This window comes from Leucopleurus acutus (genome assembly GCF_964270905.1).
Source record: "Leucopleurus acutus genome assembly, chromosome: 2".
Lineage (NCBI taxonomy): Eukaryota > Metazoa > Chordata > Mammalia > Artiodactyla > Delphinidae > Leucopleurus > Leucopleurus acutus.
In genome coordinates this window covers 97,833,549-97,848,393 of record NC_139143.1, presented here as the reverse complement: position 1 = coordinate 97,848,393, position 14,845 = coordinate 97,833,549, and the positions used below count along the sequence as shown (strand labels likewise).

General features: G+C 38.5%; 1 protein-coding gene across 1 annotated transcript in view; it reads left to right on the top strand.

Moving 5' to 3' along the window:
- Window positions 1-13,259, top strand: part of GPSM2 (G protein signaling modulator 2) — a 48,767-nt gene extending 35,508 nt beyond the window's left edge. Inside the window, exons 12-14 of the mRNA XM_082834341.1 lie at window positions 1,095-1,254; window positions 2,134-2,351; window positions 12,348-13,259. Coding sequence (XP_082690467.1) covers window positions 1,095-1,254; window positions 2,134-2,351; window positions 12,348-12,575 — 606 coding nt within the window. The 3' untranslated portion in view covers window positions 12,576-13,259. The remainder of the gene's footprint in view (window positions 1-1,094; window positions 1,255-2,133; window positions 2,352-12,347) is intronic.
- Window positions 13,260-14,845: the final 1,586 nt, after the last annotated feature.

Here is a 14,845-nt window from a genome sequence, read left to right as displayed (position 1 = left end):
CTGCCCTGACCACCGTCCCCCCACCTTTAAAAAAAATCTCTGTTACTATGTGTTAGTTCTTAATGTACTGCTTTATCTCTTACCCAGATTTCTGGAATAGGCACCTGAACTGACCCCTTTCCTTCCATTATTAACCCTTGCAATCAATTGGAAGGGCCAGTTCTGTTTCTGTACAAAACCGCTTAAAATTGGCTATTACCAGTGCTTCTCTTATGTCACATAGGATGTCTTTAACTTGTTAGTATGTCATACAGAGGTCCTTGTGTTGGTCTCTTCTTCCCCTCCCCTTTTCACCACCCCTGCATACCCTTCAGTTCATTATCCCCTAAACACTACAAAGCTTTGGAATTGCGCATTAATCTGTGTGAAACATCTCTACCCTGCAAATGCTTATTCACTCTCCAGGAACCCACTCAAATATCACGTAAGTTTCTGCTGTTTCACTTAAGAATTAGTTACACCCTTCTCCCAAGGCTCATAACAGTTTGTATATATGTACTTCTATTATAATACTATCATTATGAAAACTAAAATAATTACTTTTATTAAACATTAGTTATTTTAGTTTTGCAGCTTTCCAAATAAAGTATAACTGGTACCTCTCTGTCTCAAATATTCATTTATTTGAAGTTTATATTTCTTCAGGATCTTCAAATCTTTAAATACAATAAAAGACCTTAAAAATCACTATGCCAGGAAAATATACATGCTTTCTTACTTTAATCAGTTCTTAGAAAGACTAGTTTACTTAAATTCTGTTGTAGCATCTTAGAACCGAACTTTGAACCTGGGGTACATGCCTGTATCACTGATATTTGCATAATTTATTCAGTATCTGTAGCAGTTCCCCTAAGTCTGAGGTACATTTATTTAGCTTTAGGAATACAAGGATTAAAAAATAACTAGAAATGCTTTTTGTTAGTTGGATTGAAATAACTTTTTATTACCAAGTGGTTGGCATCTTGTATAAAGAAAATGTCAATTTTTTATTTTTAATCTTCATCGTTTACCATTTGCATTTGAGGTATATATATTGTTTCATTGATGATCTAAGGATAATGCTGAAATATTTAGACTTCCTCTCAATATTTTAGAAAATCAGTGCAGATACTATTGGAGATGAAGGGTTCTTTGACCTACTGAGCCGATTTCAGAGCAATCGGATGGACGATCAGAGGTGCTGCTTAAAAGAACAGAACTCCGGATCAGCTTCAACAGCAGCTTCTGCCACTCCCCCCAGAATGATGCTACAAAGTAAGTTATCTGTGCCTCTCCTGCAATTTGATATTCTTGTGATTTATTTCTGAGAATTTAGGAGGTACAGTAAAGGAGCCTGAATCAAGGTACATCTGAAACGCTGGTATTTGTACAGTTTCAAACAAGGTTTTGTTTCAGTTCCCCTAAGTTTATCTGTATTTCTGGTCCAGTGCACTTTCTACTAACTATATCATACTGCCTCCCAAGTTTCCTAGGGGGTGGGGGAAAAAATCTAACTTTAAAAAAATAAAAATAATGAGGAAAAAATTATAGTTATACATACCTTATAATTACATGTAAAATGCAGATACTTCATATGTGGATTAAAAAAGAAAAGCCAAGACAGACTGAAGAGGAACCTATGGCTATAGCAGAAGCTAAGGCTTGCCTGGGCCTTCGAAAGATCTAAAATAGGTTACTTAAAATTTTCTATTTCAGTTACCAAAAGACTTCCTCCCCCATAGACCAAGACTTGCCAGCAGCACTTAACTCGAAGTTTAGTTAGCTGAATGTCCTATCCAGGGCATGGGATAAAAATACTGTCCATTCATCCTGGTCTGAGAAAGTATGTGAGAAAAACAATTTAGTTACCTTCTGAAATCTAGCCCCATATCTTATAAAGTTACATATTGGGTGACATTAGATAAAGGGAAATATAGTCAAGTCCGAATTACCTCCAAGCGGACCATGTGAAGTACTCTGGGATTCATTCTTCCCTCCCCACCCATCTAGTCTGGCCCCAGCCTATCAGTGACTCTCAGTGACGGAGCTAAAGCAGGAGGGCAGAAAGGGTGTTGGGAGTGAATAAGGCAGAAAGAAATTGTATGTATATAATAAATATGCTTAAATAACTTTATTATTTTTTTTTTTTCATAGCACCATCTGTTTCCATGGTGTCCCCCAACACAGATGAGTTTTTAGACCTTCTTGCCAGCTCACAGAGCCGCCGTTTGGATGATCAGAGAGCCAGTTTCAGTAATCTGCCTGGGCTTCGTCTGACACAAAACAACAGTCAGTCAGTACTTGGCCACCTGATGACTAATGACAACAAAGAGGCTGATGAAGACTTCTTTGACATCCTTGTAAAATGTCAAGTATGTCTGCATATTTTTGTCATTCCGTATATATAGCTCAGATGTTGTTGAGAGCTTTGGCAGTATTATGATTCTAAATTGGGAAAAGCTCATTTTGTCTTAGAAAGGCAGTAAGTTGATTATTCAGGGGTCCATCAGACACTGTTTCTCCCTTATGATCGCTTCATATTTTGTGTTCCTTTTGGCTGGTGAGGTGGGATGTTGCCGATGACTCCCTCTGAGCTGTAGTAGAGACTACAGGAAGAGCCCCTCTTCTGAATTTTCGGAATAGCATCAGGAGCAACCCAGTGATTAATATGGAGAGAGTCTAGCTGGGGCCCTTTCTAAACAGTTTACCATTTGGGAGAAATGTATATATTGAGATAGCTTTCATATTTTAGCTGTTTTAATAATTATTAGCCAAAGTGGTTAAGAAATATCTCAAATGGCTTGGACAGGACCATGAGAAAAATAATGCTTATTTTCACTAAAAAGAGACATTTCCTGTGCCTAACCCTAGTTCTGTGTTCTATGTCTCAGTTTTCTCATTCATAAAAAGATGAAATGATGATCTCTCATTCATTCAATCAAAATATTACTGAACACCTTTTATGTTCTGGGCACTATTCTAGATATTGGGGATACACTGCTTTTTAAAGGATCCTACCTTTTAGCGGGAGAGACATTGAGTAAGAGTGTGTGTGTACAGATACATAGATAGGTAGTATATATCAGGTACTGATACTTGCTATAAAGAAAATTAAAGCAAGATAAAGAAGTAATGGGTAACCAGGGGTGGTGGTGGTGGTGGTTGATGGAGTGTCTGTTTTAGACGTGGTGGTTAGGCAAGACCTTTCTGGGTTGACACTTGAACACAGACCTGAATGAGGTAAAGCAGTCAGCCATGTGCATATTTACCAGAAGAGCATTCCATGCAGAGACAGCAAGTCCCCTCTTGGATATAGAAGCTTAGCAGGTTCAAGGAATGGCAAGGTGGCCAGTGTAGTGTGACTGGTGTAGAGTGAGTAAAGGGTAGAGGAAAGTGCTACAGGATGAGGATGGAGAAGTGATCAGTGCCTAGATCATATAGGCTCTTGTAGGCCATGATGAGGTCTTGTGTTCCAGATGTGATAGGAGGACATTGGATGGTTCTGGGAGATCATCCTGACCATCACTGAAAGAATGTAGTGGCAAAGGGTGTTTGTTAGTAGGAAAACCAGCTAGGAAACTAATGTAATAAGGCAAAAAATATTGGTGACTTGGACTAGCATGGTGGGAGCAGTGATGATAAGTGGTCAGAATAGGGATATAACTTGAAATTATGGTTGGTTGGCAAGAGCTGTTAATAAACTGGATGGAGGGTATGAGAAAGAGAATCAAGGATGATTCCTACCTTCTTGGCTTGAATAACTGAGTAAACGGATGGTACCATTTACTGAAATGGAGAAGACCAGAGGAGAGACAGGTATGGGGGGGAGAAAAGCAAGAGTTTTACTTTAGATATGTAAATGTGGGAAACCTAATTAGACATTCAAGTGGAATAGGCATTATTAAAATAAAAACCTGGAGCCCCAGATAGAAGTAACTCTAGGAGTCATCAGCATATAGCTGGTATTAAAGCCCTGGGAAAGAGATTACAGAAAGAATAGATAAGGAAATAGGAAGACTAAGCCCTGGGCACTGGAAACCACTAACTGGATAAAGGAAGATGAACCACTGAAGCAGGAAATCAGCCAGAGATTTGGAAGAAAACTTGGAGAGTGTGGTAGAAGCCAAGTGAAGAAAGTGTTTAAGGAATGTTCATCTGTGTCAGATGCTGCTAAGAAGCTAAGTAAGATGATGGCTGAGCCTACTAGATATGGCAACATTTATAATTGTGAAAGATACTGTTTTAGTGGCATGAGGGGGCAAAGGACTGAGTGGGTTGAGAAAATGGGAAATGTAAAAGGGGAGATAGTACACAGAAAAAAAGGAAGGCAAAGAAATGAATCATAAGTTGGAGGGGGTTATAGGATATAGGTGGGTTTTTCCTTATTTTGAGAGTTAGTATACAGCATGTCTGCTGATGGAATGATCACGTAGAGAGGGGAACCAGTGATGCAGAAGAGTATAGGATAAAGAACAGTTTTTGCATAGGTGAGAAGGAAAACAGAGTATATGTGTACAGACTTGGAGGTAGAAGCAAGTAGGAATCATCTCTGGTTGCTTTTATTTTCTTAGCAAAGTAAGTAGAGCTATTTAAGGCAGAAGACCTAAACAGACATTTCTCCAAAGAAGACATACAGAGGCCAAGAGGCACAAGAAAAGATACTCAACATGGCTAATTATTAGAGAAATGCAAATCAAAACTACAGTGAGGTATTGCCTCACACAGGTCAGAATCCCATCATCAAAGAAAGAGTCTACAAATAATAACTAGAGAGGGTGTGGAGAAAAGGGAACCCTCCTATGCTGTTGGTAGGAATGTAAATTGGTAAAGCCACTATGGAGAACAGTATGGAGGTTCCTTAAAAAACTAAAACTTGGACTTCCCTGGTGGCACAGTGGTTAAGAATCTGCCTGTCAATGCAGGGGACACGGGTTCGATCCCTGGTCCGGGAAGACCCCACATGCCACAGAGCATCTAAGCCCGTGTGCCACAACTACTGAGCCTGTGCTCTAGAGCCCATGAGCCACAACTACTGAGCCCACGCGCCAAAGCTACTGAAGCCCACGTGCTGCAACTAGTAGCACAGCTACTAGAGCCTGCGTGCTCCAACTACTGAAGCCTGCGCACCTAGAACCCATGGTCCTCAACAAGAGAAGCCACCACAATGAGAAGCCCACATACCACAACGAAGAGTTAGCCCCCGCTTGCCACAACTAGAGAAAGCCCGATGCAGCAACGAAGACCTGGCACAGCCCAAAAAAAAAAAAAAAAGACAATCCAATTCAAAAATGGGCAAAGAGGCACAACACTGTAAACCAATTATACTTCAATTAAAACAAACAAAAGAACTAAAAATAGAGTTACCCTATTATCCTGCAATTCCACTCCTGGGCATATATCTGGAGAAAACTCTTATTTGAAAAGATACATGCACCCCTACGTTCATAGCAGCACCATTTACAACAGCCAAGACATGGAAACAACCTAAATGTCCATTGACAGATGAATGGATAAAGAAGATGTGGTACATAAGTACAATGGAATACCTACTCAGCCATAAAAAAGAATGAAATAATGCCGTTTGAAACAACATGGATGGACCTAGAGATTATCATACTAAGTGAAGTAAGTCAGAGAAAGACAAATACCATATGATATCACTTATATGTGGAATCTAAAACGTGATACAAATGAACTTATCTATGAAACAGAAACAGACTCACAGACATAGAGAACAAACTTATGGTTACCAAGGAGGGGAAAGGGGACAGGGGGAGGGATAAATTAGGAATTTGGAATTAACATATACACACTACTATATATAAAATAGATAACCAACAAGGTTCTACTGTATAGCACAGTGAACTGTATTCAATATATTGTAATAAACCATAATGGAAAAAAATATGAAAAAGAAAATATGTATAACTGAATCACTCTGCTGTACACCAGAAACTAACACAACATTGTAAATTAACTATACTTAATTAAAAAAAAAAAAAAAAAAAAAAAGAGGGACTTGCTTGGTGGTCCAGTGGTTAAGAATCTGCCTTCCAATGCAGGGGATGCAGGTTCGATCCCTGGTTGGGGAACAAAGACCCCACGTGCCAAGGGGCAACTAAGCCCACATGCCAGAACTAGAGAGCCCATGTGCAACTACAGCGCCCACGTGCTGCCACAACTAGAGAGAAGCCTGCACACTGCAACAAAAGATCCTGCATGCTGCAACTAAGACCTGACACAGCCAAAAGAATAAACTGAATGAATGAATGAATGAATGAAAGAAAAATAGAGCCATTTAGCAGAGATTGAGGTTGGAGCATGGTAATTATGAAAACAAAAGGAAGTGGAGTATAGTTGACTTGGAGAAACTAAAAGCATACTGGCCAGGGAAAACAGGGTTGCTGAGCTGTGCTGAGGTTCACAGTCATGGAACTAAGGCTGGTCAGTGTAGTTGTATATTTTCTCCAGTCATAACCAGCTGCTTAAGGAGGCAGAGAGATAGATTTAATCAAGCTTTGTATTGCTAGGAGAATAGGATAGAGAGGGAGAGCAATGTCAGGAAGTGCTTTTAGTAACAGATTTTGGAACCTGGACTGTGTCTAAGAAGGGACGTAAGGAAAGGTGTGAAAGTGAAAAGTGGCAGTGGTCTCAGTGGATTCAAGAAATGCTGAAGTTACTTACCTAATAACACACCATCAACATCTATAAAGCAAAAATTGACAGAACTGAAGGGAGAAATGGAGTTTTTACAATAATAGTTAAAGACTTCAATCCCCACTCTCATTACTGGGTAGGACAACCAAGCAGAAGATAAGAAAAAACAGAGGACAACAACACGATAAACCAACTACATCTAACAGATTAGAATAATACACAACAGAACAGAGTACACATTCTTACATGTATGTGGGACACTCTCCAGGACAGACCATACGTTATGCCACAAATTAAGTCTCAACAGATATCTTAAGATACTATACAAAGTATCTTCTCCAACCAAAATAGGATGAAGTTAGAAGCAACAAAAGGAAAAATTGCAAAATTCACAAATTTGTAGAAGTTAAACCAGTGGGTCAAAGAAGAAATTAAAAGGGAAATTAGAAAATACCTAGGGACTTCCCTAGTGATCCAGTGGGTAAAACTCCACACTCCCAATGCAGGGGGCCTGGGTTTGATCTCTGATCAGGGAACTAGATCCCCCCATGCATGCTGCAACTAAAGAAGCCCATGTGCCACAACTAAGTGTCCACGTGATGCAACTAAGAAGTCCACATGCCACAACGCCAGCACACAACCAAGTGTCCACATGATACAACTAAAGATCCCGCGTGCCACAAGGAAGATCCTGTGTGCTGCAACTAAGACACAGTGCAGCCTAAATAAATAAATATTTTAAAAAAACACAAAAAACCTAGAGACTAATGAAAATGAAAACACAATTTACCAAAACTTATGGGATGCAGTGAAGGCAGTGCTCAGGAAAATTTATAGCTGTAAATGCTTACATTAAAAAAGAAAGATCGGGCTTCCCTGGTGGCGCAGTGGTTGAGAGTCCACCTGCTGATGCAGGGGACACGGGTTTGTGCCCCGGTCCAGGAAGATTCCCACATGCCGTGGAGTGGCTGGGCCCGTGAGCCATGGCCGTTGAGCCTGCGCGTCCGGAGCCTGTGCTCCGCAGTGGGAGAGGCCACAACAGTGAGAGGCCCACATACAGCAAAAAAAAAAAAAAAAAAAAAAAGATCTCAGATCAACAGCCTAACTTTACAACTTAAGGAACTAGAAAAAGAACAATAAACTAAACTTAAAACTAGCAGAAGGAAGGAATAATAAAGATTAGAGCAGAGGCAGAGAGAACATGAAAAAATAGAGAAAAATCAACAAAATCAAAAGTTGGTTCTTTGAAAAGATTAACAAAATTGACAAACTTTTAGCTATATTAAGAAAAAGAGAAGGTTCAAATTACTAAAATTAGAAATGAAAGCAGGGACATTACTACTGATTCTACAGAAATAAAAAGAATTATAGGAGAATGTTATGAATGCCTGTATGCCAACAAGCTGGATAATCTAGATGAAATGGGCAAATAACTAGAAACACAAAACCAAGACTGAACCATGAAGAAATAGAAAATAGATCCATAATTCATAAGGAGATTGTATTAGTAATTAAAAACCTCCTGACAAAAGAAAAGCCCTGGACTTGATGGCTTAATGGGTGAATTCTACCAAATATTTAAAGAACACCAATTCCAAAAATTGTAAAAAAGGGAACATTTCCCATTCCTAAGTCATTCTATGAGGCAAATATTGCCCTGATACCAAAGCCAGTTAAGACTTTATAAGAAAACTACAGACCAATATCCTTTTTGAATATAGATGCAAAAATTAGCAACAAAATACTAGCAACCAGAAGCCAGTGGCATATTAAAAGGATTATATGCCATAACCTGTTGGGATTTATTCCTGGAATGCAAAGATGGTTCAACATATGGAAATCAATCAATGTAATATACCACATTAATAGAATGAAGGAAAAAAACAGAGTCATCTCAGTTGATGCAGAAAAGTCACTTGACAAAATTCAACACATCTTCATGATAAAAAAAACTAAGAATAGTAGGAAACTACAATGACATAATAAAAATCATTTATGAACCACACACACAGCTATCATCATACTCAGTGGTAAAAGACTGAAAGCTTTTAAGATCAGGAACAAGACATGGATGCCCACTTTGCCACTTATATTCAACATAGTACTGGAAGTTCTAGCCAGTTAGGCAAGGAAAAGAAACAGAAGGCAGCCAAATTGGAAAAGAAGTAAAATGATCTGTTTGGAGATGACAGAGTCTTATATGTAGAAAATCCTAAAGATTTCACCAAAAAACTATTAGAACTAAGAAGGAAAGTTACAAGATCAACATCCAAAATCAGTTGCGTTTCTATACACTAATAATGAACAGTCCAAAAAGGAAATTAAGAAAACAATTCCACTTACAATAGCATCAAAGAGAATAAAATACTTAGGAATTAACCAAGAAGGTGAAAGACTTGTACAGTGAAAACTACAAAATATTTCTGAAAGAAATTAAATATGACGTAAGTCTCTCCCACTGGAAGACTTAAGATTGTTAAAAAGTCAATACTGTTTTGACACCTGACATAATCCCATCGCTCCTCATTTGTGGGGTAGTGTGACAGAATGGTCAGACCAGTATACTGGTCTGACAAGTACTTAATAAAGTGAAAAAAAAATTTTTTAAGTCAGTACCACCAAGAGTGTGATCTACATATTTAATGCAATCCCTATCAAAAATTTCAGTGATGCTTTTTTACAAAAATTTAAAAATCCATCCTAAAATTCATATGGAATCTCAAGGAAACCCAAATAGCCAAAACAATCTTGAACAAGAAGAACAAAGTTGGAGGACTCACACTTCCTGGTTTCAGAGTTTATCACAAAGCTACAGTAATCAAAACAGTGTGATACCAGCATAATGAGGCCCAATGGAATTGAATAGCCCAGAAATAAACACTCTTATATACTGTCAAACAGTTTTCAACAAGGGTGACAAGACCATTCAGTATGGAAGGAAGTCTTATCAACAGTTGATGCTGGGAAAACAGGATATCCACATACAAAAGAATTAAGTTGGACCTTTACCTAATACCATATACAAAAATTAACTCAAAGTGGATCAAAGACCTAAATATAAACGCTAAAAAACTATAAAGCTCTTAGAAGAAAACATAAGGGGAAAGCTTCATGACTTTGGATTTGGCTATGGTTTCTGGGTTACAACACCAAAGGCACAGGCAACGAAAGAAAAAAAAGACAAATTGGACTTCATGAAAACTTAAAACTTTTATGGATCAAAGGACACCATCAACAAAGCAAAAAGGCAACCCACAGAAAATATGTGCAAATCATATGACATAAAGATTAATCTAGAATATAGAGAACTCCAAAAGCTCAACAACAAAAACCTGATTCAAAAGTGGGCAAAGAACCCAAATAGGTATTTCTCCAAAGAAGATATACAAATGGCCAGTAATTATAGGAAATGATGCTTGACGTCACAAATCATTAGAGAAATGTAGATCAAAACCACAATGAGGGACTTCCCTGGTGTCACAGTGGATAAGACTCCATGCTCCCAATGCAGGGGGCCCGGTTCGATCCCTGGTCAGGGAACTAGATTCCCCATGCATGACGCAACTAAGAGTTCACATGCCACAACTAAGACCTGGTGCAACCGAAAAAAAAAAAAAAACCCACAGTGAGATACCACCTCACACCCATTAAGATGGCTATCAAAACAAGCCAAAAAATGCAGAAAATAGCAAATGCTGGTGTAGATATGGAGAAACTGGAACCCTTGTGTACTGCAGGTGGGAATATAAAATGGTGCAGCTGCTATGGAAAATGGTACGGCAGTTCCTCAAAAAGTTAAAAACAGAATTATCATACACAGTCCCACTTCTAGGTATGACTGAAAGCAGGGACATGAACAGATATTTGTACACCCATATTCATAGCAGCATTATTCACAACAGCCAAAAAGGTGGAAGCAACCCAAGTGTCCATCAGCAGATGAATGCATAAACAAAATGTGGTGTACATACACAGAATATTTTCAGCCTTAAAAACATGCTGCAACATGGATGCTGAGAAACATGCAGTCACAAGAGGACAAATACTCTGATGCCACTCATGTGAGCTAGTTAGAGTGGTCCAATTAACAGTGACAAGGTAGAACGGTGGTTGCAGAGGCTGAAGAGAGGGGAGAATGGGGAGTTGTTGTTTAATAGGTTTAGAGTTTGTCTTGCAAGATGAAAAAAGTTCTGGAGATGGATGGTGGTGATGATTGCACAAAAATATGAATGTACCTGATCCTGAACTGTACACTTAAAAATGGTTAAAATGGTAAATTTTGGGGCTTCCCTGGTGGCGCAGTGGTTGAGAGTCCGCCTGCCGATGCAGGCCAGATGGGTTCGTGCCCCGGTCTGGGAAGATCCCACATGCCGCAGAGCGGCTGGGCCGGTGAGCCATGGCCGCTGAGCCTGTGCGTCCAGAGCCTGTGCTCCGCAACGGGAGAGACCACAACAGTGAGAGGCCCGCATACCGCAAAAAAAAAAAAATTGGAAATTTTATATTTATTTTACCTCAGTTTTTAAAAAAATGATTTACTGGGGGGTAGTACTGGGGAGCTTGATCTAGAAAAATAGGAGTCCGTGGTCAACATGAGATATTTTAAAATCATGATTTCAAAGACGGTGCAGTTATTGAGAATGACTGTGTCTGGCCTCTGACCACGGGAGCTATTGGATAAGGCAGAGGGCAAGGATGAAACACCAGAGGAGGGGAGGTCTAGGAACTGAAGCGCCTGAGTGTTGGGTAAACTTAGAGGAAAGTGAAATGACCACAAATCGTGACGGGAGAGATGATGAAGAGTGAACCAGGTGTGTGTGGAGGGTGGGATGGCGCTGACTAGGAATCTGGGCAGCCACGGCACCCTCACTGGGCGGTGGGGTTAAACGCTCAGGCGTGTTAGTGCACAGCGCCTAGCAACACGGGACACTCCGATGTCAGCCATCACATTCCTACTTGTATTCTTGAGTTACAATACCAGACACTGTCCTGTAGACTTTTAAGTGCTTTCATTTGATCAAAAACATTTCTAACGTACTTCTAAAATAAGAATTGTAAGTCAGAACTTGAAAATTCACTCTGGGTTATTTATTTCCTTAACAGATTTTATTGCCTAAGACAAGGGTAGGCAAACTTTTTCTGTAAAGGGCCAAAGAAAATATTTTAGGCTTTTTGGGGCCCTATGGCCTTTGTTGCAACTGCTCAGCTCTGCCCTTGTAGCAGGCAAACAGCCGTACACAGCTCATAAACAAACAAGCGTGGTATTGAAATGAAAGTACTGTTTAAAAAAACAGTGGGCAGTGGGTTATAGTTTGCTGACCCTTGGCCGAAGACAGTATTTATAAGGTAGTGATGTAGAGTTTCTGTACCTCACATGATATTCCTAAGGATTTGGTACGTTGTATTTGATGATGCCTATTACAGTAAGATTATAATCTTAGACATAGGTGACCTTGCATCTTAACTAATCTTACCAAAGCCATGAAGCTATGGCTTCATATTTGTTATACACAATACTTGTTAGGCTCTGATTATATAAGTCATTTCAAATAAAAGATCTTACTAGGTTTCAGGTCTAAAGATTGAGTAAACTTCTAAGAGGCAGAAAATGTTTAAAGCTACATTTTCTTATTGTGAATGACAGACATAACATACCTTGGTGCTCTCCTTCCCTGCAGTATTTGTATTTTAATCTCTTTCTTGTAAATTTTTAGGGATCCAGATTAGATGATCAAAGATGTGCTCCACCACCTGCTGCCACAAAGGGACCAACAGTACCAGATGAGGACTTTTTTAGCCTTATTTTACGGTCTCAAGCAAAAAGAATGGATGAACAGAGAGTTCTTTTACAAAGAGATCAAAACAGAGACACTGAATTTGGACCGAAGGACCTTTTGCAGAATAATGCTCTGTTGGAACTTGAAAATTCAGGAAAAAAATAAGCAAACCACTAGTATACAATGAATATCTTTTTTAAAGCAACCTTATTTCCTTTCAGAACACTGCAGGAAAATTCAATCTATTACTTTTTTCCTTCAAAGGAGAAATTATAGCACTGTACTGAGCTTAAAATGTTTTTAGCCTGATGTAAATATTTAACCTTTGATAGCATAGTATTAATTAACATTCCTCTGGACACTCGCTTCAGGGTAGAGGTGGGATCTAGGGATCTGGACCTTTGTTCTTTCTAAAAATCCTCCAGGTGATTTTTACGGGCAGTGAAAAATCAACTTTTGTGATTACTGCTTGGGATTATGTTCTTCCGCAACTTGTTAGATTCCTTTACCTAGTATTTGTAAAGTAGGAAGTTAAATGAATCTAGCCTAGGATTTAATCCTCTTGCTGAGGTAGATTTTTTTTTTTACTTTTAATTGACAATGGCTCTTTTTTATACCGATGTAGCGGGAAATTATGCTATTTCATAAAAATAATATACTTGACCAGTGTGTAAAAAATTATACAGTCTATTAAAAAATCTAGATTTTTTTCCACTAAGAAAATCTCTATTTTCAATATAATTTTAGGCCAAAACCATTATAAAAGAAACTCTTAAAAATAAACTTCTTTAGCATGTTTTGGCCTCTGTGTAATTTTTTAAATAACTAATTTTTATATATTTACATATATAAGTACAGATATGTATATATGTACATTGTGTGTGTGTGTGTGTGTGTGTGTGTGTGTGTGTATGTATATAAAATGGTTTAAAATTGTATGTTCTGTTGCAAAATACTGTTGTAAAACTTTTTAGGACCTAATGTCAGAAAATCCAAAACCCTCATGTGACTCTGTCAAGAACGTAGGTCACAAAAATTAAGTACGAAAGACGTAGGTTAAGCCCTCAGTTGTCATTAAGCCTCTTCCCAGAAACTGAAGGTGGTTTTACAAGGGGACATAATGCAACATGACATAAGTTTAGCAAAAGCAAGTCAACAAGGATGGGACAGAGCTGGGCCTGGACTAAGGCTGAATTGCATAATACAAATGCCCACGTCTGGAACAAGTTGGCAACTCATTCACCTCTGGTTGCTTCTGATTCTACACAGCTGGGATGGGATCTAGGGATCTGGGCCTTTGTTCTTTCCAAAAATCCTCCAGGCGATTTTTACGGGCAGTGAAAAGCACTTCTACAAATAGCTAATGTTTTAAAAAATGAGAAGAAAGATAGTTACACAATCTGGACTCACATTAAGGGCTCAGAGGAAAAAAAAAAAAGATTACTCCTGGTTCTGAGATCAGACACAAATTTTGTCAAAAGTACTAACACCTGGATTATATTATGTTTTATGTATTATATATAGGGTATAATGTCCTGGATTAGCATCCTTTTAAAACCTGCACTTAAATTCCATTGGGCTTTTTCTTACAAGCATATTTACTGAGCAAAGACAGCATACCAAACCACAATAATGTAAAAATAAGTGTTTATTTTGTGTATATGGTAGTTCTCAGACCCTGTAAACATTCAGCGTTATCCATTCCACTTAAAAACTGCGTTTGAAAAGCTATCTGCCCCACTCTGATTTTCCTAAAAGCTCGTTACTATCATCCTTGATTTTAATGATAAATATTGGCTAGACAATAAACAAGGCTGTTTCTTCTAGTTATAAACTGGCCTTGATATATTCAATTTGCTTTAGTAAGTCTTCCCTGAATTGCTGTCACCTTTCAACAGCAGTACCTTGCTGCCCTGCTGTCAAAGTAGATTTCACCCCCAAATGGTTATCTGTAATGAAAGAATACAAAGGTGAACTTTTTCTTAAATTTTCTTTTAAAGATTCATTTTTGGATAGATAAAAAGCAGTCAGAAGTGCAAAACAACATTAACTGTACTCTCACAGTTACAGTCTATAAACTGAGGCATTCATTTCACAGCTCAGAGGATAATTAGCACCTTCAGAGCATACAATCAGTGTGAACAGGCCTAGCCCCCAGATGACTATATTCATCAATGTTCACAGATCTATCCCAAACTGCTGGCATCCCTACATGCCTACTATGTTATAAAGTTTTATATAAAATCCTTTTGCATTTCTTGGAGAAAATTACCTTTCTGATGAAATACTGTTTGCAGTACGAAGCTAGAAAACAATATTAACACATAAAATTAAATCGTTACAGGCATCTAAGTGATGCTTCTGGGAGCCAAAGAGGGGGTATTACTGCATTTCACGTAAAAAAACGTATCAAAAAGCAAATGCTGGGCTTCCCT